Source organism: Microcaecilia unicolor, chromosome 12 (genome assembly GCF_901765095.1).
Source record: "Microcaecilia unicolor chromosome 12, aMicUni1.1, whole genome shotgun sequence".
Lineage (NCBI taxonomy): Eukaryota > Metazoa > Chordata > Amphibia > Gymnophiona > Siphonopidae > Microcaecilia > Microcaecilia unicolor.
Window position 1 is genome coordinate 18,203,689 of NC_044042.1, and position 24,216 is coordinate 18,227,904.

The following is a 24,216-nucleotide window of genomic DNA, read 5'->3' on the forward strand; positions in this document are numbered from 1 at the left end:
CCACTGGGCCCTGACATCTATTTCTCAGCTGTCTCTACAGCCATCAGACTGAGCCTGCAAGATGTGAGACAGAGGCTTCTTAAATGACTCCGCATCACCTGGACAGGCTCTAGCATCCCTGCTTTTATTACAGAGATTGTTCACAAAGTTAGGAGAACCATTCTGAAATGGATTTACCTGGACAGAAAACTGCCTTGCACTCAGCGGCTAAAGGTATGATGGGGGAAAGAGATAGAGCTGAAGATAGGGGGGGGGGGGGTACAACAAGACTATGGGTATTTTCAATCTTTGACTTTATCTAAAAAAATCTCTACAATGTCAACGGGTAATTTTGTAGTTGTGGTTCTTGCTGGCCCCAAATTTTCAAAGGGAAGTACTGCAGGGAGTTTCTTTTTGAAAGTTTGCTCACAAGTTAGAGAGAATTGGTGAGCAGCCTTTGGAGTTTCAAAACAGTCCCTCCCGTCTAGTTGAATGAAAACCAGGACAGGCTTAGCTGCCAAATGTCCTGGGGTCAGTTAATAACTCTTGTAGGACTCAGCCTAGTTTCCCTTGTCAAGAGAATAGTTCTGTATTAGCCATCATCAGAGACACACAGGGCAAACGAAAGGATTGATCACAAGTGTCCCTGTGTTTATGAAGCCCTTGGGCCATGCTACAGAAAAGTTATTTTAATCCCTTTGACGCCCAGTCAGAATTTTCTGAAAAACTGAATGGATCAGTTACTGTAATAATAGAGTCTTGACACCTGCAGGCTTCAGGAGTTTTCATGACTTGCCATTTTTGGCTTTTTCATGGATATAGATTTCTTCATTCTTGTTCAGAGAAGCCTCACTTCCTATTTTCACCGAGCTGGCAAGCTGGGTGTTTTCTGGTTCTACTGATAAAGATTGTCTTTCCTCATTCTCTGTCTCTCTGTGGTAGAAATAGTTGAAGTTGGATACTATGACTGGGACTGGAAGGGCGATAGTTAAAACCCCTGCAATAGCACAGAGAGTGCCCACAATCTTACCCCCCACAGTCATGGGGCACATGTCTCCATAGCCAACAGTGGTCATAGTTACGACCGCCCACCAGAATCCATCTGGAATACTGGTAAACTGGGACTTCGGCTCATCCGCTTCTGCAAAGTACACAGCACTGGAGAACAGGATAACCCCAATAAATAGGAAGAAAATTAACAAGCCTAATTCTCTCATGCTGGCCTTCAGGGTTTGTCCCAAAATCTGCAGTCCCTTGGAGTGTCTGGACAACTTGAAAATTCGGAAAACCCTCACCAGTCGAATGATCCTCAGGATGGCCAGGGACATGTTTTGCTGCCCACTGGGCTCTGTCTCCTGGATGAGTTCAGTGATGAGTGTGACAAAATATGGAATGATAGACACAATATCGATTATGTTCAGAAGGTTCTGGAAGAACTTAGACTTACTGGGGCAGACAGTGAACCTAACAGCCAGTTCAAAACAAAACCAAATGATGCATGCAGTCTCTATCACAAAGAATGGATCCGTGAAGGTGTTCGGGACTTTCACTTTTTCTGTAAAGTTGTTTCCATCCTTGGGCAGTTGGAAATCCTTCTCTTCTCGGAATTCTGGCAAAGTCTCAATACAGAAAATAAGAATAGAGATGATAATTACCAAGACTGAGACGAGTGCCATGCCTCGTGCAGCATTAGAGCTTTCAGGGTACTCAAAGAGCAGCCAAAACTGTTTATAATACTCATTTGAGGGCAATGGTATCTCTGCCTCCTTGATGAAGCCTTCATCTTCCCTAAACTGGTCCATAGCCTCATTACCTAGTTCATAGAACTTTATTTCATCTGCGAAAACATCAATGGGTACATTTGCTGGCCGCCTGATCTTCCCACCAGACTGATAGTAGTACAAAATCCCATCAAAACTTGGTCTGTTCCTGTCAAAGAAATATTCATTTCTCATGGAATCAAAGTATGCCATTCGTTTCAGTGGATCTCCTAGCAAAGTCTCTGGGAACTCATTGAGAGTCCTCAGCTGTGTCTCAAATCTAAGTCCTGCAATGTTGATGATCACTCTCTGATCTCCTTCATCCATCCTCGCTGGTGCAATACCCAATGTTTCTTGGCATTCCTTGGAGATGCTGGATAAAGCTGTCTCGTTGTTTGAGTTCTCGTTGATGAGACATTTCCAGTTTGAAAGGAGGGTGACACAAGTGGGGAGTCCTTTTCCTGACTGGTTGCCGGCAATGGGATCATTGGAGTAGGTTAGATCCTCTCCTTTTCCGGCCGAATTCTCGAAAGTGAGGTGTGAAACCTCCATCTCCTTCCAGCTGGACATGCCAGTATCAGAGCCACCAGAGAGGCTGAAGTCAGTCAGATGTTGTTTTCTCATCACATAGTGACCTGCAGGAAAATAGAAAGACAGAAAAGATTATGGATTACATTTTCTCATATCTGTAAGGCAGAGGTGTGCTGGTAAGTTTTTAACAACGGGCTCTCTCTCCGGGCATAGCCGGCCCTGAAATTTTTTTTTTGGGGGGGGGGGGGGGAATACATGCCTCTCTCTCCCCTCCCTTGTGTGGGCATGCTAGGCATACCTTTGCCGAGCCCCACCAGCCAATAAATGGACTGCCACCGTTCTCTGCTGCTTGTTTCTGGCTCTGAGCAGCATGATGGAACCTTCTTGTGCTTGCATGAAAAGTCCCAGCCTGATGCTCAGAGTCAGAAACAAGGAGCAGGGAGCAGCAGCAGTCTATTTACTTGGCTGGTGGGGCCAGCATCACTGCCATCAAAGTAAAAGAGAAGTCAGGAGGGGGCCCAAGCCCACATTTTGGGAGTCAGTTGTTAAAGTATCCATGGGGAGGCCTACTTTAACAACCGGCTCCCAAAATTCTTAAAAACTTAACAAATGGCTCTCGCGAGCCCATGAGAGCCCGCTCCAGCACACCACTGCTGTAAGGAATTTACAACTTTAAAAGGTCTGTTCTTTCAGCTATTAAAGTCTCAACCCTGCATTGCCAACTAGGAAGACTGCTGATCTACAGGGTGTACTCCAAAGAGTGGATTGCAGCGCCACCCAGTGAAATGTTGCCTAACTAGCTTCTGACACAAAAATGTGTCATGCAAGCATCCAGGTGGTGTGTGGGAGAGGAAACCATAACCCTCACAAACCAAAGAGAAGGCAAAAGTGCAAGAGGTCAAACACCTACATAACAGTACTTAAAAGATCACCATATTGTCACACCACACCACAGCACCGCCAGACCACCCTTGGGAACCATAGGACTGGTGAATGCCAGATCAGCTGCAAAGAAATCCTCGGTGATCCATGATGCCATAAATGAATAGCATCTTGACATCCTAGGAATAAGTGAAACCTGGCTAGATGAAAGTGGGGGTTTACCACTGGCTGAACTATGCCCAACAGGTTTCAATATCCAACATCAACCAAGACAAGGAAGACAGGGTGGAGGGGTAGCAGTCTTGATTCGGGACACAATCAAACTGCGCAGAATATCCATCCCCCAGCTACATAGATCAGAATCTCTTTTAATCCAACTTGAAGAGGAGAAGCCAATCTGGCTGCTCATGGTATGCAGAGCACCTCGTAACAACACATTATCTGTGCAAGAACTCCTAGACCTGACTACTCAAGTGACCCTGAACTACCCTAGGCTGGTGATCATGGGGGACTTCAATCTACACATCAAAACCCCAGATACCACCACAGCTGCCTTTCTGGACACGATGACAGCACTAGGATTTACACAGGTGATCAATTCTCCAACCCACGAAAAGGGTCACATACTAGACCTGGTATTCTACAAAGGGGTGGATATCCCAGAATTCTGGGATAACAGTATTGAAATAAGACCCCTATCATGGTCAGACCATTTTCTAATTAAATTCTTCCTAAGTGACCACCTGAAACAAATGGCACCTCCCAGAGTATGGAAGAAGATCAGAGACAAAAAAAAAGCTGACCGCGGAGAATTTCCTAGAGGCCTTGGACTATCCACATGTGGATGAAAAGACAACAGTGTCAGAACAAGTTGACATCTGGAATACACACCTAGCCAAGACCTTAGAGAAAACAGCACCACTAAAAAAGGTCTTATGCCCCACTCACAAACGCTCACCTTGGTTTTCTCCAGAACTTCGGATCCTTAAACGCAAAGGACGAAAACTGAAAAGGAGATGGCGCAAATCTCACCTGGATGAAGACAGGCTAAACTGCAGGAAGCACATGGCAAAGTACCGCCAAGCCCAACCAAAAAACAGTATCTCTCTCAATGCATTGCACAGGCTGCCAATTCAACCAAGCGGCTGTTCAGTATAGTAAACAGCCTACTGCAACCCCCACAACAAAACCAGCCTGCCCAGTTTAAACTGAACTGCAATGATTTTGCTGCATACTTTGCCAACAAAATTAAAAGTCTCCACCAGGATTTACAGGCAATCCCACCCAGTGCCCAACCAGTCAACCAGGGGTGCACAAACTCGCCCCCTCCTAACAGAGACAGATGGAACACTTTTAACCTAATGACAGAGGAGAGCCTTGACAAAATCCTAAGAGACCTTCGACCAACTACCTGCTCCCTCGATCCCTGCCCATCAAAGATAGTGCAGCAGGCAAGTATGGGCCTTATAGAAGGCACCGTGAAAATTGTGAACACCTCTCTTTCTAATGGGCAACTACCATCAGCATTAAAAAGGGCAGTGGTTCACCCTCTGCTGAAGAAAAACAACCTTGACCAGGACAAACTTGAAAGTTACAGGCCAGTATCCAACATCCCGTTTCTTGGGAAACTCATAGAACAAACAGTCTGTGTTCAAATTAATGAATGGCTAGAAAAGAGTAACTGGCTAGATCCATATCAATCTGGATTCAGACCCGGTTTTGGAACAGAAACGGTCCTCGTATCCCTACTAGATGATCTTCACAGAAACCGAGGCAAGGGATTTGCCTCGATGTTAGTACTGCTAGATTTCTCAGCAGCTTTTGACACTGTGGATCATGATATCTTGCTAGCACAACTGAACAGTACTTGCCTGGTTCAGATGCTATCTATCAGACAGGCAACAATCCATAATGTTTGGCAGCAACTCATCGTCACCATGGACACTGACCTGTGGGGTACCACAAGGATCGATACTGTCACCTATTCCTTTCAATATCTACCTCAAGCCACTAGCTGAGCTGATTCGGTCAATGGACACTCAGTTCTACATCTATGCGGATGACGTGCAGCTACTCATACCCATTGAACCTGACTTACCTACAGCCTTGAATAAACTGATTACTTGTCTAACATCAATTCAAGAATGGGCTAAACACAACAAAATTTGCCTGAACCCAAGTAAAACAGAGCTTCTCTGTATCCCTAACACAAGTGGATACATACCTGACATCAAAATCTCTTTTGGGAAGTATGAACTCCCTCTCTAGCCAGTTACTCTTTTCTATTTACTATGTAAGCCGCATTGAACCTGCTATGTGTGGGAAAGTGCGGGGTACAAATGTAATAAATAAATAAAAACTTATTCAAAAAGGCATACCCTGATGACCCAACTTAAATGCCTCGATCCTCAACACAACAAAACTAAGACTCGAATTGATGGGCGGCGGGACTGGTGGTTGGGATGTGGGAAATACTGCTGGGCAGACTTGTACGGTCTGTGCCCTGAAAAAGGCAGGTACAAATCAAGGTAAGGTATACACATATGAGTTTATCTTGTTGGGCAGACTGGATGGACCATGCAGGTCTTTTTCTGCCATCATCATCATCATCTCTCAAATCACAAGTCAGGAACCTTGGAATACAGTTAGATTCAAGAGCTGCTTCTTCTATTTGCGACAGCTACGCTGCCTCTCTCCTTACATCGAGAAGGTTAATCTTATCCCAGTTGTACATGCCATGGTAACATCAAGACTGGATTACTGCAATGCACTATACAACAGTCTGACTACAAAGGACCCACACCAGCTTCAGTTGATTCAGAAAGCTGCAGCAAGACTCATAGAAGGTTGCAAGCGACGTGACCACATCACACCATTTTTGCAAAAACTTTATTGGCTACCAGTACAATACAGGGCTAAATTTAAAACTATGTCTGATCTTCAAGGCCCTGAAAGGAAATGGCCCCGAGTATGTGAAGAATAGGATGATCCTCCACACACCGCCAAGGACACTAAGGTCCTCCCGAGGACTTTCACTAACTACACCCTCTCCAAAAGACATTATACGATGTGATACCCGCAAGCGAGCCTTCTCCGGAGTAGCCCCCACACTCTGGCATGCATTGCCTGAAAGGCTCCGCTTAACAAAAGACTACCTGTACTTCAGGAAGCAGGTGAAAGCATGGCTCTTCAACCAAGCCTTTAACAGAAGAAATAACTAACTTGCTAGTCTCACTCACACACACAAGGATTGACTCGGGCTGCACATACTGCAGCGGGACATGTTTATCCACTCCTACCAAAAATACATATATAGTGCATTCAAGCAGGTATATTTGCATTTTATGTATATCAGTGGGCATGTTATTAAGCACATTAATATCAAATCAAATCAATACTTGTATGCCACTAATATCCCCTTTCCAGGGTTCAGTGCAGTTTACATTCTAGGTGAGATGAAAGCCAATAGTGTGAGGTTTGAGAACAATTAGAGACCATTGGTGTAATGCATGAGATCAAAAGCATTTTAGGAAAGGATAATGGATGGTACTACGAGGTAGAATATGGCACATATATTTCAATTTTATATGTAAGAATACCAGCACATGAATCTGCATCTTATTTCTTTTGAAATTCTTTTACTTTTTTACATATTTAGATAAAATTTTGTATATTTTTATTACACTTGTACCCCGCGCTTTCCCACTCATGGCAGGCTCAATGCGGCTTACATGGGGCAATGGAGGGTTAAGTGACTTGCCCAGAGTCACAAGGAGCTGCCTGTGCCTGAAGTGGGAATCGAACTCAGTTCCTCAGGACCAAAGTCCACCACCCTAACCACTAGGCCACTCCTCCATTGTTGCTACTATTTGAGATTCTACATGGAATGTTGCTATTCCACTAGCAACATTCCATGTAGAAGTCGGCCCTTGCAGATCACCAATGTGGCCGCGCAGGCTTCTGCTTCTGTGAGTCTGATGTCCTGCAACATTCCATGTAGAATCTCCAATAGTAGCAACATTCCATGTAGAATCTCCAATAGTATCTATTTTATTTTTGTTACATTTGTACCCTGCGCTTTCCCACTCATGGCAGGCTCAATGCGGCTTACATGGGGCAATGGAGGGTTAAGTGACTTGCCCAGAGTCACAAGGAGCTGCCTGTGCCTGAAGTGGGAATCGAACTCAGTTCCTCAGTTCCCCAGGACCAAAGTCCACCACCCTAACCACTAGAACCCTGAAGCAGGCATTGTTCATGCCGAAACACAGCCCGTGTTGGGTCTTTACAAATAAAGTTCTCTCGATTGTTCCACGCTTGAAGACCTTATCGTGTGTTTTTTTTTTCTTTTGCTGCTAGAAAATAGAAGCTAGAGCTTCTGCTATTAAATACGGTATAGTGCTTTGGAAAAAATGGCACCGTAAAAATGTATCCCTGCTTCTACTAATATTCTACATACCTGTCCATCCTCACTGGCTGACTGGGCTTTCAAAAGGAACGAGGGTTGAGGAATCCAGCCCTTTGCCATGCATCCTACAGAAAGAGGAATGGAAAATTGTGTTACAAGGTCGTAAAATGTTCCATTTGACTCCAAGCAGTCTGATTCACTGGAATACCCTAGATGGATTTCTCCAAGCATTGCTCCCATGTAAAAGTGACTGGTGATTCTAATAATGAAAAGATTTCCAGCTTTTGCAATGGGGGAAAGCCACTTCTGCAAAGCATTGCACGAGAGCAGGGGTTCTCAACCAAGACCTTGGGACGTACCCAACCAGTCAGGTTTTCAGGATACCCACAATGAATATGCATACACCCATTTTATTCATTTATTAGGATTTCTTTCCCGCCTTTTTGAAGGAGTTCACTCAAGGCGGTGTACAGTAAGAACAGATCAAACATGAGCAATAGGCAATTACAGCTGTAAAAATATTCAAATAACAATACAAAGTATGGCATAGTATACGACTTACAATGTCAACACAATACATAATAGAACATTATAATTGATAGTGAAGGGTAAAGCAAAGATGTAACATATAGATAGGTAAGAGAGTAAGATGACTAATTTAAAGAAAGTTGCACATGAGGTCAGAGAGATGGTTAAATATTAAGGTAGGAGTGGATACCATTGTATGTAAACTTATTTCATGCATATTCATTGTGGGTATCCTGAAAACCTGACTGGTTGGGGACTCCCAAGGACTGGATTGAGAACCCCTGCGCTAGAGCAGTCTTGCATCCGGCCCTCTCTACCCCCTTCTCGGCCACCCCATGACGCTATGAACTATAAAAGCAATCATACATCAAACACTCTCCAGCCATTCAGTTGTGATATCACAAAGACTAGAGACCTGAGCTATTGTGATAGCGGACAACACCTCCACAAAGACACTCTAATGCCTATGCTAGCTTCATCATAACCAAATGCCACTCACCCAAGGTCTAAAGAGAATACGGGAATGACTGCACTTCACAGACAAGGGTTATTCTCAGTAGTAACTAATGAGGAGAGAGGCTTCTGAAATCAACATCGCCATCTCATTGCCATCAGATGCCATCTTTGATATGAAGACTGGCCCCAATGGCACACCTCTTCTCTCTGTGCTTAGCTTCGCCTGTTTCAGCCCATATTCCCAGATCTTGTCTGAATTTTTGATGTCTTCACCCCAAAACATTTCTGTTTTCCTGTATCATATCTTCAAGTAACACAGTGGTTCCCAAACCTGGTCCTGGAGGCACCCCAGCCAGTCAGGTTTTCAGAATACCCATAATGAATATTCATGAGATAGATTTGCATGCAGTGGAGGCAATGCATGCAAATCTCTCTCATGAATATTCATTGTGGCTATCCGGAAAACCTGACTGGCTGGGGTGCCTGTAGGACCGAGTTTGGGAAGCACTGCAGTAACACATTAGCTGGAAATCTCAGTGAGAATAAACCTATCACAGATAGCCGTCATGTACTATTTAGAATAGACAGATCAGTTACAGACTGAGATACATATACAACAGTCAACCGCCTGCAGCTAACGACACAGGAGAAGTAGAAGTATATATATAACCCAAAACAGAAATTTAAAGGACCTGTATTGTAGGAGACCAAGAAGAATGAAGATGGTCCATTTATTGACTATTTAAGAGCATGTCTCCCATCTCTTGAAGGATTGTTGGCGTCTTGGAGGAAGGTTAGATTCAGACATGAGCTTTGCTGCTGAAACAGGCATGGTATCGAGGTCACTGTGGGTTGTGATTCACCCTTTATAAGCAGTCCTTTGCCATTAATACTTAATAGGTGCATGTGAGATGAGAGCTCATTGAAGCATTCCTAATGCCTCCCTCTCCCGAGGGAAGCCTTCATTCATTAACGCTACACGCACAAGACGGTCGGTCAGCTGGTGCCATGTTTGTAATCTTGTGCAGGCATATCTGAGTACCGGAATGTCTCTATCATTGGGAGCCCCGTTCTCACCTAGGGGCAGTGAACATATTCATGAGAAACAATGACAGCAGAAAAAGGACCAAATGACCCATCCAGTCTGGTCATCCCTTTTCCTAAGGGATCCCACGTGCCTGTCCCACGCTTTCCTTAAATTCTGACACAGTCCTCGTCTCCACCACCTCCACCGGGAGGCCATTCCATGCATCCACCAAGTGGTGTACATTTATTTCTTAGATTTCCTATACCGCCGTTCACTAACTTGCAGATCACAGTGGTGTACTCAGGGGCATAGCTTGTCGTTTGGCAGCAATAGCAGCATACAGCAGGCGTGAGGTCACTGTTTTAAAGCTCCAATCCCTTGACAAAGCAATGGCAAAAAGGATGTCCGCTGGGACCTAGTGAGCTAAAGATAAGTGCCACCCTGCACTATTTTTAAGTCTACCGCCAGTCACTCAGCACAACATATATTGGGTTTTGTATTGAATAACCAATTAAGTATTATTTAGATATGAATTACTTTTGAATGCCAACTATCATTGGATGGAGGGTTTTTTTTTGTCAATGATTACATAATCACCAAAGGGGTTTTCAAATCTTCTCTAAGTGAACATTGGAGTGTTGACCCAGTGATATACGAGACTTTTCCCCCCATTTCTCCTTCCATAGATAAATAGATAGATTTTCATGATGAACCGCCGGTCCCATTATTTGTTGACATGTTATTTTGACACGACTGAACCATAGCCAGACCCTTTTGACAGATTGAGTATAAATCATAAATTATGTACATGATTTACACCAGGTTTCATTAGTTCAAATCCTCACACCCAAAGTTTGGTGTGGAAATCAGCTCTACGTGCTTTCTATAATGGTGCGTAACTCAAAGTGACGTTACATAATAGCACTGTGCGTTGATTTTTTTTTGCTGCCATTTTTTGAGCATCATTGACTAAATTTAATCCAATGTGTATTGTGCTGCTCGTAGTTCAGGGAGAGGTGATTTATCCATAGAGCGGTGGCTGCTCTCCTCCGGATTCTGTATAGCGTACCCAGTATTCCGTATCAAAATCCAAGCGTATTCTATAAAAATGCACGTAACTTAATTGGCCTAACAAGCCAATCAGCGTTGATAGCAGTGCTTAACAGCAATTGTGAGCACTAATTGGCAATAATTAGAATTTACTCGCATAAACTCACTAAGCGTATTCTGTAACACATGCCAAAATTCTAACGTGCAAATCCAAAAAGTGGCATGGCTATGGACAGGGAAATGGGTGTGACCAAAAACAGAAGAGAACAATCCTCCGCACTGGTCAAGCCAAAGGAAAAAGTCACAGCGAAGGAGACAGAAAAGATGATGGCAAAAACTTCTACTGGACTCTACAAAGTTCACAGCATAAGTTTAATTCTTAAAATGTTGACTCGACACGAGTCGTGTTTCAGCCGCTCAGGACTGCATCAGGAGTCCCTGTATGTTGTTGCTCAGATAATTTCTGGAAGACAAAAAATCTTCTGAAAAATAGCAAACCAGACTTGGCTGTGGAAAGATAAACTTCCTACTAGCAAGCCAGTCTTAGAGAAGGCGTTTGTCCTGTAGCGACAGCGTACCACAGCCTTATTTATCTTAGCTGGTTAAGTGCTGATTCTGCCTCTGCTTGGGCGCCAGAAGGGCATTTTTCAGTGATTTAAATGGCCAGGAGCCAATTCTAATCATTTAAATCACTTTGCATATCGACCCTGAATGTTGCAGGTGCTGTTCTGTCATTTTTAAACGACAACACAGCCCTTGTAAGGGAAGCTACATGCCGTAAATGTTCATGCCTAAACATAGGTGCACCCATGTCGATGATGCTATAAAAGGTTTGGCACATGTGCATATATGATGCCAAACACAACAGGGAAAAGTCACTTTATAAATAAACATGCTAAAAACAGAGCAACATTACTAGGAGCAGCACTGCATACACGGATAAGATGTCCTCCGAAACACAAACCTTATGCAAGGTTTTGAACACCAGGGAAATGAGCACAATTCCCTGGGTCCACATAAGCCGTTAGCCAGGGCTTTATTTGTGACTTGAAGCAGGGTAAATGCTGACAGGGATATTTTCTGAGCTGATTCACTGTTTCCTGTTCTAATCTGGAATATGCCCATGTCATACCTCCTTCAAGTCTTGCTTACAACTTGCAAACTTGTCAAAACATTTGCAGCCACACAGCTCATTTATGGAGATTAATTCAGTTGCATTAATTAACATTCCTAGTGGAAGGTCCAGTCAGGCCATAAATCTGTCAGACTTAGTTTATATATATATATATATATATATATATATATATATATATATATATATATATATATATATATCAAGCATTGCACTAGTCGTATGGGGAAATTAAAAATTTGTTGTCGCTTTTTCCAAAACAGGGCAGGTTTGAAGTCAGGCCATTCTAATTAACAAAAAAATGGTAATGCTGGAGCCGCCCTGATGGACCCAGCATCAGCACTCTACAATGCCATGAAGGAAGATATGGGTCCAATTTTCAAACCTAGTTCATCAGTTGGCTGAGCAGGGAAAGGCCACTATCTCAGTCTTTCGTGCAATGCAAGGGCTGCTGCGTAACTGAAAGGCACTGGAATTCGTTTCCAGAGAATGTGGTAAAGGCGGTTAGCTTAGCAGGGTTTTAAAAAAAGGTTTGGACAAATTCCTAAAGGAGAATTCCATAGGCCATAAATGTATTGAGCTTTTTTGGGATCTTACCAGGAATTTGAGACCTGGATTGGCCACTGTTGGAAACATAATGCTGGGCTTGATGGACCTTTGGTCTGTCCCAGAGTGGCAATACCTATGTACTGGCGTGACAGGTTTCAGAAGGAATCATGGATCTAATCTTCTCAGTCTGAGAATGAGCTGCTGGGGACAGTGATGGTGGTGGTGGTGGGGCAAGTTATCTCTCCTTGTTAAATTATTATATGAAAGCAAGGTGTATGTAAAACAGAGCTCCTGAGAGCCCATTCAGCACATCAGCAGCTGGACAGGAGTGAGAAGTGTGTGTGTGTGTGGGGGGGGGGGGGGGGGGGGGGGGGGGGGGGGGCCGAGTTTTAAAACAAGGGAGGAAAATCTCCAGATAATTATGAAGACTCATAGCCATGTAGCCCTAGCAGAAGCTGAGTCCAAACAAGAGACTTGCCTAGGCCAAAATAAATAAATTGTAATTATATCTGATTAGTTCATATTGTTTACTAAACAAAGGCAGAGCCGTGAGCACAAGAGGCTTCATGTTTTAAGATAAACGATATTGCTCGGGCACTGGAGCGTGGAAATTAATCAAGAACCTGCTTAACTAGGTCAAACCGGAATTTACAGGGAGGAGATCATGGATGAAAAGATAATGAGGCATTGATTCCCAGTTCAGACAGAATTTCCTTATTAGCTGGAGAAGAGAAGTCATAGCGTCAAGAGTATTCTGAACATTACATAAAGTGCCAACGGAGAGCAATCATTTAGAGTCGCCGTTGGCCAATTAAAAACTTGACTTATAAAACCTTTATTTTGGGAATTATCCCTTCAGAATATATATAATCTGATTCCAGATGCACTGGATTCTCTTCGTCCCCTTCATTTCTGCTCTGCTGTATCTTGTTTATCTTGATCTGAGAGAATGTTTCAATGGTGTAGAATAACCAGGGTGAGGCGAACCTGAAAGAAGCATGTTTGAATTATCTGGGAAATGATAAAGAACTGGCAGGTGTCCCTTACAGTGGCCAAATGCTACAGAGGTCTTCATTTTACCTTCCCCATGATAGGCTAAAGGAACTCCGGTGTGGGGTGAGGGTGGGGGGAGAACTCCCATTACATTGGCACAACTTCAAAAATCAGCAGTGGCAAAGCCAGAGATTTAAACCTCCTTAATCTCCTGAATAGGAAGGGGTGATGCCTTTTATGTATTTATTTAAAATCATTTATAGCCTATCAACAGTCGGGCTGATTATTCATTTTTACCAACCACTGGCTGCTGATAAATGTAGAACCAGCTTAACCTCTATATTTCCAAAGTTTATATGTATAGCATCACTCAGAAAATCTGTCTGAATGGCCCGACACTAACTGTATTAAGAGACAAAAGGAGGACGGAGGAGCGCAAGGATGCAACACATTATATATATACTTATATACATACACACACAGATAGGACTAGTTCTATAAATGGCGCCAAAAAAATTGTCGATGAAAAATGTAAGCGCTGAGCCCTTTTCTATAAAGGATCCACGTCCTTACAGAATAGCATAAGGCGTATAAATTGATGCGTAATCCCCATACAGGTTAACCCTGTCTGCAATGGCTTCCGTAGAGACACCCCCCCCCCCCCACCACCACCACCACCACCCCAGAACCTTGACCACGATTAACCCTTTCTGCAATGGCTCCTCCCACCCAGAACCTTGACACAGATTAACCCTTTCTGCAATGGCTTCCTGTAGAGACACACACCCCCCACCACCACCACCACCCACCCCAGAACCTTGACACAGATTAACCCTTTCTGCAATTGGCTCCTCCCACCCCAGAACCTTGACCACAGATTAACCTTTCTGCAATGGCTTCCTGTAGAGACACACACCCCCCCACCACCACCACCACCCCAGAACCTTGACACAGATTAACCCTTTCTGCAATGGCTCCTCCCACCCCAGAACCTTGACACAGATTAACCCTTTCTGCAATGGCTTCCTGTAGAGACACACACCCCCCACCCCAGAACCTTGACACAGATTAACCCTTTCTGCAATGGCTTCCTGTAGAGACACCCCCCCCCCCCACCCCAGAACCTTGACACAGATTAACCCTTTCTGCAATGGCTTCCTGTAGAGACACACACCCCCCACCCCAGAACCTTGACACAGATTAACCCTTTCCGCAATGGCTTCCTGTAGAGACACCCACCACACACCACAGAACCTTGACACAGATTAACCCTTTCTGCAATGGCTTCCTGTAGAGACACCCCCCCCCCCACCACCACCACCCCAGAACCTTGACACAGATTAACCCTTTCTGCAATGGCTCCTCCCACCCCAGAACCTTGACACAGATTAACCCTTTCTGCAATGGCTCCTCCCACCCTAGAACCTGACACAGATTAACTCTTCTGCAATGGCTTCCTGTAGAGGAACACACCCCCACCCCAGAACCTTGACACAGATAACCCTTTCCGCAATGGCTCTCCTGTAGAGCAACCCCACCACCACCACCACAGAACCTTGACACAGGATTAACCCTTTCTGCAATGGGTCTCCTGTAGAGACACCCCCCCCCACCCAGAACCTTGACACAGATTAACCCTTTCTGCAAGGCTTCCTGTAGAGACACACACCCCCCACCCCAGAACCTTGACACAGATTAACCCCTTTCCGCAATGGCTTCCTGTAGAGACACCCCACCACCACCGAACCACAGAACCCTGACACAGATTAACCCCTTTCTGCAATGGCTTCTGTAGAGACACCCCCCCCCCCACCCCAGAACCTTGACACAGATTAACCCTTTTCTGCAATGGTTCCTGTAGAGACACACACCCCCCACCCCAGAACCTTGACACAGATCTAAACCCTTCGCAATGGCTTCCTGTTAGAGACACCCCACCACCACCACCACAGCCCTTGACACAGATTAACCCTTTCTGCAATGGCTTCCTGTAGAGACACCCCCCCCCCCCCCCACCACCACCCCAGAACCTTGGACACAGATTAACCCTTTCTGCAATGGTCCTCCCACCCCAGAACCTTGACACAGATTAACCCTTTCTGCAATGGCTCCTCCCACCCCAGAACCTTGGACACAGATTAACTCTTTCTGCAATGGCTTCCTGTAGAGACACACACACCCCCACCCCAGAACCTTGACACAGATTAACCCTTTCCGCAATGGCTTCCTGTAGAGACACCCCACCACCACCACCACAGAACCTTGACACAGATTAACCCTTTCTGCAATGGCTTCCTGTAGAGACACCCCCCCCCCACCCCAGAACCTTGACACAGATTAACCCTTTCTGCAATGGCTTCCTGTAGAGACACACACCCCCCACCCAGAACCTTGACACAGATTAACCATTTCTGCAATGGCTTCCTGTAGAGACACCCCCACCACCACCACCCCAGAACCTTGACACAGATTAACCCTTTCTGCAATGGCTTCCTGTAGAGACACCCTACCACCCCAGAACCTTGACACAGATTAACCCTTTCCGCAATGGCTTCCTGTAGAGACACCCCACCACCACCACCCCAGAACCTTGACACAGATTAACCCTTTCTGCAATGGCTTCCTGTAGAGACACACACCCCCCACCCCAGAACCTTGACACAGATTAACCCTTTCTGCAATGGCTCCTCCCACCCCAGAACCTTGACACAGATTAACCCTTTCTGCAATGGCTTCCTGTAGAGACACACACCCCCCACCCCAGAACCTTGACACAGATTAACCCTTTCTGCAATGGCTCCTCCCACTCCAGAACCTTGACACAGATTAACCCTTTCTGCAATGGCTTCCTGTAGAGACACCCCACCACCCCAGAACCTTGACACAGATTAACCCTTTCTGCAATGGCTTCCTGTAGAGACACACACCCCCCACCCCAGAACCTTGACACAGATTAACCCTTTCTGCAATGGCTTCCTGTAGAGACACCCCACCACCACCACCCCAGAACCTTGACACAGATTAACCCTTTCTGCAATGGCTTCCTGTAGAGACACACACCCCCCACCCCAGAACCTTGACACAGATTAACCCTTTCTGCAATGGCTTCCTGTAGAGACACCCCCACCACCACCACCCCAGAACCTTGACACAGATTAACCCTTTGTGCAATGGCTCCTCCTACCCCAGAACCTTGACACAGATTAACCCTTTCTGCAATGGCTCCTCCTACCCCAGAACCTTGACATAAATTAACCCTTTCTGCAATGGCTTCCTGTAGAGACACCCCACCACCACCACCCCAGAACCTTGACACAGATTAACCCTTTCTGCAATGGCTTCCTGTAGAGACACCCCATCACCACCCAGAACTTTGACACAGATAACCCTTTCTGCAATGGCTCTTCCCACCCCAGAATGTTGACACAGATTAACCCTTTCTGCAATGCCTTCCTGTAGAGACACACACCCCCACCCCAGAACCTTGACACAGATTAACCCTTTCTGTAATGGCTTCCTGTATAACCCTTTCTGCAATGGCTCCTCCCACCCCCACAACCCTGACACAGATTAACCCTTTCTGCAATGCCTTCCTGTAGAGACACACACCCCCACCACCACCCCAGAACCTTGGCACAGATTACCCCTTTCTGAGGTGGCCTTCCTGTAGGACAATGAGGTGTCACGCTTTCTCTTTGATGGTGACACCTGCTGTGATATTCTTAGCATCTGAGCATTCAGCTGCACTGAAGCCCATTGCTGCATGTGCCTCTCTGGTGATTTTCCCAGCTCAATGCTGTTCCAGCTAACAGCTGAAGCAGGATGCGGACAATGAGAAGAATTAGAAACATTATCATTCTGTGATGCCCCGGTACCAATGGTGCCAAGCTGGATTGCATCAGTGCTTTCTGGCAAATGCTTCATTTTAAACATGACAAAACTTAGAAACCAGTAATTTTCCACAATAAGCCATTTTAACAAGCTTTATCCGACAATATGTTTACTCTTTGACCTGCCTCTCCACAGACTAATAACTCAATTCTTGGGGGAAGAAACAAATAATGGTATTAGGGGCCCTTTAACTATGCTGCGTAAGCATCTATGCGCGCCCAACGCGCACCAAAATGGAGTTACCACCCGACTACCGCGCGGCTCTTGTGGCAATTTCATTTTTGGCGCGTGCCCAATATGCACGTCTGGAAACTATTTTTATTTTTTGGTCGCACGTAATGGACGTGCGCCAAATGGCGTTTGGCGCATGTAGGTCATTACCGCCCAGATTCTTTACCGCTAGGTCAATGGCTGGCAGTAAGGTCTCAGACCCAAAATGGACGTGCAGCAATTTTCGGCAAAAAAAGGCCTTTTTTACAGGCGCGCTAAAAAATGAATTGGCGCAAGCCATTTTTCAGTGCACCTTAGTAAAAGGACCCCTTAGTGTCTTTCTGTAGCTCTGTCTGGATTTTGCTCAGAACCCTTTCAAAACGATTCGGAAGCTGAACACAATACAAATCACCACTCCATGCATGCAACAAAGTAGCTGGCTTCATATTGGGGTGCTCAGCACCCACAGAGTTGGCAGCTCTTTTAATATTAGATCAAGGTGGGTTTTCTTTATATTCAAAAGGAAGGTACCTCCCTGTCCTGAGAAGGCTTACAATCTAAATTTGGACCTGGGTCAACAGAGAATTAAGAGGCCTCTTTTACTAAACTGCATTAGCAATTCCCGATATGGTAATGAAAGGAGACCCAGAGGAATTGAATGGTTTCCTTTCATTTACCATGTGAGAATCGCTAGTGCAGTTTAGTAGAAGAGGCCCTAAGGCTTACCGCGTGCTAAAAATGAACTACCGCCAGGCTACTGTTTTCCCACTCCCAGGCACGCCGTCATATCGGTGCTACAAAAATATATTAATTTTTGCGCGCCAGTGTGTAACCGGCGGTAATCAGGCAGCCCAGTACTGATGGTTAGCGCGAGCTTCCCCGCCGAAATGGACTGGGCGGCAAGTGCTTCACTTGCCACATGGCCATTTCTTTGAAAAAGAAAGGACTACCTTTTACCCACTGCGGTAAAAGGGGGCCTCGGCATGTCAAAAACATGCGCCGTTTGCCGCAGCTTGGTAAAAGGGGCCCTAAGTGACTTGTCTAAGACCATGAGGCATACCAGTGGGATCTGAACCCCAGTTTCGATGGTCTTCAGACTACTAGTCTATGAGCTATTCTTCACCTGCTTTTAAGAAAAGTTCCTCCCTTGTACATAAGCACCGCCACCGCTGGGAAAAGACCAAAGGTCCATCAAGCCCAGCACTCGTCTCTGACAGCGGCCAATCCAGGCCCCAAGAACCGGCAAAAACCCCAAATGTAATAACGATCAATGGACTTTTCCTTCAGGAATCTGTCCAGACCCCCTTTAAACTCAGCAAGGCCAGCTGCCGTCACTACCTTCTCCGGCAATGAGTTAAAGAGTCTAACCACGCGCTGAGTAAAGAAACACTTTCTCCGATTTGTTTTAAACCTACCACATTCTAATTTCATCTTGTGTCCCCTGGTTCTATTATTGTTAGAAAGCGTAAACAAACGCTTCGCATCCGTCCGCTCTACCCCACTCATTATTTTGTAAGCCTCTATCATATCACCCCTCAGCCGCCTTTTCTCCAGGCTAAACAGTCCTACCGTCTTAACCTCTCTCATAGGATAGTTGTTCCATCCCTTTTATCATTTTTGTAGTCTGACTGATGCTACGAAGCTCATTTTTCAAGCACTTTTACTAAGCCGCAGGAAAGAGAGACCTGCGGTGGCAGTGGGGGCAGTTTTTCCCGTGCGCAGCGGCCCTTTTTACCACAGTGCGTTAAAAAGCCCCCTTCTCCTTTTTATTTTCCAGTTCATTATAATGGGGGCTGGGACTGGAAACCAGTGCTATAAGTCTCTATTTACAATTACCTGGGACATTTCATCTCTGTCTGATATCCATTCTCTAACTTTTTAAGCTGGCCATCAGAGCAGTGTTCCCTGTCCAGGGTTCATGCAATCTGCTCCCTTCAGAGTGTGGAATCTTGGTCTCTGAATCTGGCAGCAAGATTTCACTGTAAGGTGATGGTGAAGGCTTCCCTCCATCCCAGGGATTTGGGGCACTGATTCTGTCCTACCCAAGGAGCAGAATCCTGCTCAAAAAATTGAACTCCAGTAGCACATGGCAGAATGTAGTCCGGCCTCTGAGCCAATGGGCATTCTTCATAGTAACATAGCAAATGATGGCAGACTTAAAGACCTGAGCGGTCCATCCAGTCTGCCCAACACAATAAACTTATTTTACATGGTATGTGATACTTTATATGTATACCTGAGTTTGATTTGTCCTTGCCATTCTCAGGGCGCAGACCGTTAGAAGTCTGCCCAGCACTCTTCTTGTACTAAACGTTCTGAAGATTCTGGAATCCTAAAGAGTTACAAGAGTCGGAATCCCAATTAGTAGCAACATTCCATGTAGAACCCCAAAGAGTAACATAGTAAATGATGGTAGATAAAGACATGAACGGTCCATCCAGTCTGCCCAACAAGATAAACTCATTTTACATGGTATGCGATACTTTAATGTATACTCGAGTTTGATTTGTCCTTGCCTTTATCAGGGCACAGACCGTAGACGTCTGCCCAGTACTGTTCTTGTACTAAGTTCTGAAGCTAACAATCGAAGCCCCTTAAAATTTACACTCCAGCCCATACCTATCTATTCAGTCACGATCAGGGCACAGACCATAGAAGTCTGCCCAGCACTCTTCTTGTACTAAACGTTCTGAAGATTCTGGAATCCTAAAGAGTTACAGATTCCGGAATCCCAATTAGTAGCAACATTCCATGTAGAACCTCAAAGAGTAACGTAGTAACATAGTAAATGATGGTAGATAAAGACCTGAACGGTCCATCTAGTCTGCCCAACAAGATAAACTCATTTTACATGGTATGTGATACTTTATACCAGAGTTTGATTTGTCCTTGCCTTTCCCAGGGCACAGACCATAGAAGTCTGCCCAGCACTGTTCTTGTACTAAAAGTTCTGAAAATTCTAGAACCCTAAAGAGTTACAAGGTTCTGGAATCCCAATTAGTAGCAACATTCCACATAGAACCCCAAAGAGTAACGTTAGTAACATAGTAAATGACGGCAGATAAAGACCTAAGGTATTTAGGGAGGAAAATGTTTGGTTGGGGAGGAGGGGGGAGGGGAGTGCTGTAAATGGCAATTGCATCAACCTTGCCTGGGGTTGGTGGTAGCTGAAATCCAGTGCTGCCTACAAGGTTGTTGTTTTTTAATCCTACTGAATTCTTGAGGCTAACAAGTAGGAGGGCAGTGGTTAGTGAGGTAAGGAAGGAGGATCATAATGGGGACCAGTGATCCCATTTACATGAGAAATCAGCACTCTTCACTGCAGGGGTGTAACTACAGGGGGCCACGGGGGCCTGGGCCCCTGCAAATTTCATCCGGGCCCCTGGTTTGGCTGGCGGGAATTCCCACTAGCCGAAGCCTTCTTCAGCACGGTCTCCGGCGCAGCTGCGTTCGCTGCCTGCCCCCTGCTCTTCTTCTTGCTCCTCTTGTGCACGCTCAGCGGTCTCCGGTGCATCCACATTCGCTGCCTGCCCCCTGCTCTTCTTTCTTCTTGCTCCTCCTGTGCATGCTGATGCTGACTGTCAGCATGCACAGGAGGAGCAAGAAGAAAGAAGAGCAGGGGCAGGTAGCGAATGCGGCTGCGCCGGAGACCTCTCAGCGTCAGCATGCACAGGAGGAGCAAGAAGAAAGAAGAGCAGGGGGCAGGCAGCGAATGCGGCTGTGCCGGAGACCGCTCAGCGTCAGCGTACACAGGAGGAGCAAGAAGAAAGAAGAGCAGGGGGCAGGCAGCGAATGCGGCTGCGCGGAGACCTCTCAGCGTCAGCGTGCACAGGAGGAGCAAGAAGAAAGAAGAGCAGGGGCAGGCAGCGAATGCGGCTGCGCCAGAGACCTCTCAGCGTCAGCGTGAACAGGAGGAGCAAGAAGAAAGAAGAGCAGGGGCAGGCAGCGAATGCGGCTGTGCCGGAGACTGCGCTGAAGAAGGCTTCAACTGGCGGGGGTTGGGGACCCCTGCCAATAAAGGTATTTGTTTGTGAGGGGGCAAGGCGGGGTGAGGCAGTGGGGGGGGGGGGGCGAGGAGGCAAGGCGGTGGGGGGTGGCACTCAAAATGTGCCCCCAACTTCGGGCTCTGGCCCCCTTCCACCTTGCGGTCTGGCTATGCCCCTGCATCACTGTCTGTTACCATTAGATAAAAACTAAGGAACCCCAGAAAGTTTGGGGGCGGGGCTTATATATATATGCCCATGGAAAGCTGTCATAGGACCTGCCTTCAAAGAAATATTTCAAAAGTACACATTTCTAGCAGAAAGAGAGTAAAGAATAAGGGGTCCTTTTACTAAGCCACAGTAAAAAGTGGCTCGCGATAGTGTAGGCGTATGTTTTGGGCGCGCGCTGAAATATTTCTCCCCCCCCCCTGAAAACAGACATGCGGCAAAATCAAAATTGCCGCATATCCATTTTGGGTGTCTGACCTTACCGCCAGCCATTGACCTAGCGGTAAGGAATCTGCGCGGTAAGGACCTACGCGCATCCGATGCCACTCGGTGCGTGTCCACTATGCGCATCCGATGCCACTCGGCGTGTGTCCACTACGCGCATCCGATGCCACTCGGCGCGCGTCCACTACACGCATCCAAAAATAAAAAAAATATTTTCCAGACGCGCGCCAAAAATGAAATTACCGCAAGAGGCACGCGGGAGTCGGGCGGTAAGTTCATTTTGGCGTGCATTGGGGCACGCATAGAGCCTAACGCAGTTTAGTAAAAGGGGCTCTACGTTTTTCTGGTACACTTCCTGCTGCACAAAGCTCCCCAAAATCAGAGCTATCCAGCCATCTTCAGTCAGCTAAATCAAATTTCCCCCTACATTGTCCTTAATAAACAAGTCAATCTGCAACAGAAACGTTGACTTGATTACCTCAGTTGAAAGTGTTGCCTGGATGGTACAGATTTGAGTGCAGGGACATTGCTAGGACATAAAACCAATCGTGTCCTTAATACAGAGGGTCTAGATGAGAAACGAACTCTCCTTCACAACACATTGTCCACAGTCCGTTCATCATAGCAGAATGAAGTCGCAAAACTGTCCAGTTTGAGAAACCACCTGGTCGGATTTGATGAGCTGTTTCCAGATTTTGCCTGCGACCGTTTTCTCATTACATGGTAGGTTACAGAAGGACACAGCGATGGGGGGGTCATATAAACAGATATCATTGAGAATCTCTTCGAAAAGAGAAAATAATTGACTTAACCCGTCACACACGTTTGCAAAAACCATGGAAATCCTTTTTTGCAAAAGTCCGTTTAAAGTTTTGCCTCACGTGGCTTCGGACACATTTTCGTTTTTAGAGGTCAAATAAGTGTTGAAAAAAAAATCTAACTTAAAAACAATAATGAGACCCCAAATATTGAAAATAGATTTAAAAAAAAAATACTAGTCTATGGAAGTGAATTGTCCGGATCCATTTGTTGTTTTGTTTTCTTTAAAGTAAATTAGACGTTTTGATTTGATTGTCATAAAAGACCTTCCAATCCAGGTTGACTGAAACCCCACCAACTACCCGGCTAAACTCACCTTTGCTCCATCCCTTTTCTACTAAAAACAGAGAGAGGAAAACAAACAAACAAACAACACATGCAAAAGACTCACGGCTGCCGAATATGCTGAACTGAGAGTCAACAGCACCCAGGAGTCCCCCCGCGCCCCCCCCCCCCCCCCCCCCCCCCCCCCCCCCGCACCTCAGCACCAGAGAGGGCTCAGGAGTCCAATTGCGAAACCCAACCCTGCAGTGAAAAACTATCTCATCTTGTTGTCATCACCTGGACAGGCAGCAGGAGCAGAGGCAGGGTGTGCTTTAGTCCTGGATATGTGTAAAACACGGTTCTCTCTGTCACGGCCCCATGGACTGTGGCTGGAAGTTTGGTTTTCCTTAGCATAAACGTCCGGAACGGGGGCTTTGCTCTGCAGCAGGATCCAACAGAGAGGTGCTGTCGCTATATGGAGTTACTTACATTGCTGCAAATCCCTGAGGGTCTTGTTAGAAGATCTTTATTTCTAAAGAAGGTATTCTAATAATAGAGCCTGTCTCCTGAACAAAGCAGTGCAGAGGACCCACAGGAAAGGTCAGCATTGGTTCTAAGATGATATTTAGGGCTGCTAACTGCTCAGTGCTCCGTTGTGTGCATAACAGGTCATTCCAGCCCTAATGTTACTCCCATTGCATGGACGGATATGTGGCTCCAGCAAAATCAGAACTATAATCCACACACATGCAATGGGACAAAACCTGGAGTGGATCAGCTAGCTGACAACCCTATGAATCCAGGCTGTGACATTTTCTGTGGTCTGCTCTGGTTCTTGGGTAGATCTTTCCCTGCTTCAGTGGTTCCCAAACCTGGTCCTGGAGGCACCTGAGCCAGTCAGGTTTTTAGGATATCCACAATGAATATTCATGACAGAGATTTGCATGCACTGCCTCCACTGCAGGCAAACCTCTATAATGAATATTTATTGTGGGTATCCTGAAAACCTGACTGGCTGGAGTGCCCCCAGGACCAGGTTTGAGAATCACTGCTATACTTGGTGAGATCCGTTCTTTCAGGGGTCAATAGCAGAAGGTAACAGAGCTGCCAAGTTATCCATTCCAGGAGGGAGACTGTTTCCTGATCCTGGAAAAGCAGAGAGGACCTAAGATGCCTCCATTTAGGTGCTCCGAGGCCACATGGTAAGTGCCTGTAAGTATGTAGGTTCTATTATCGAATACAAGCATAGCCTGGTATCAGTTTGCCTAACAGGAACCCACAGTTGGTATAAGTGAGTGCACCTA

General features: G+C 45.9%; 1 protein-coding gene across 6 annotated transcripts; it reads right to left on the minus strand.

Moving 5' to 3' along the window:
• Window positions 1-279: 279 nt before the first annotated feature.
• LOC115482006 (potassium voltage-gated channel subfamily A member 10-like) lies at window positions 280-23,540 on the minus strand. 6 transcript variants are annotated; one of them, XM_030221532.1, is made up of 3 exons: window positions 23,402-23,540; window positions 7,609-7,682; window positions 280-2,374 (listed from the first exon to the last, which is right to left on the minus strand). In XM_030221532.1, the coding sequence occupies exon 3, from the start codon at window positions 2,361-2,363 to the stop codon at window positions 765-767; it is 1,599 nt and encodes a 532-aa protein (XP_030077392.1). In that variant the 5' UTR covers window positions 2,364-2,374; window positions 7,609-7,682; window positions 23,402-23,540; the 3' UTR covers window positions 280-764. The 6 variants fall into 6 exon arrangements, with proteins under 6 accessions (XP_030077392.1, XP_030077389.1, XP_030077393.1 ...); XM_030221529.1 differs by lacking the exon at window positions 23,402-23,540 and adding an exon at window positions 23,210-23,290; XM_030221533.1 differs by lacking the exon at window positions 23,402-23,540 and adding an exon at window positions 23,129-23,200.
• Window positions 23,541-24,216: the final 676 nt, after the last annotated feature.

Bases quoted from the DNA above. Each gene is read 5' to 3' on its own strand.
- LOC115482006 (XM_030221532.1), bottom strand. From the start codon at position 2,363: ATGAGAAAACAACATCTGACTGACTTCAGCCTCTCTGGTGGCTCTGAT.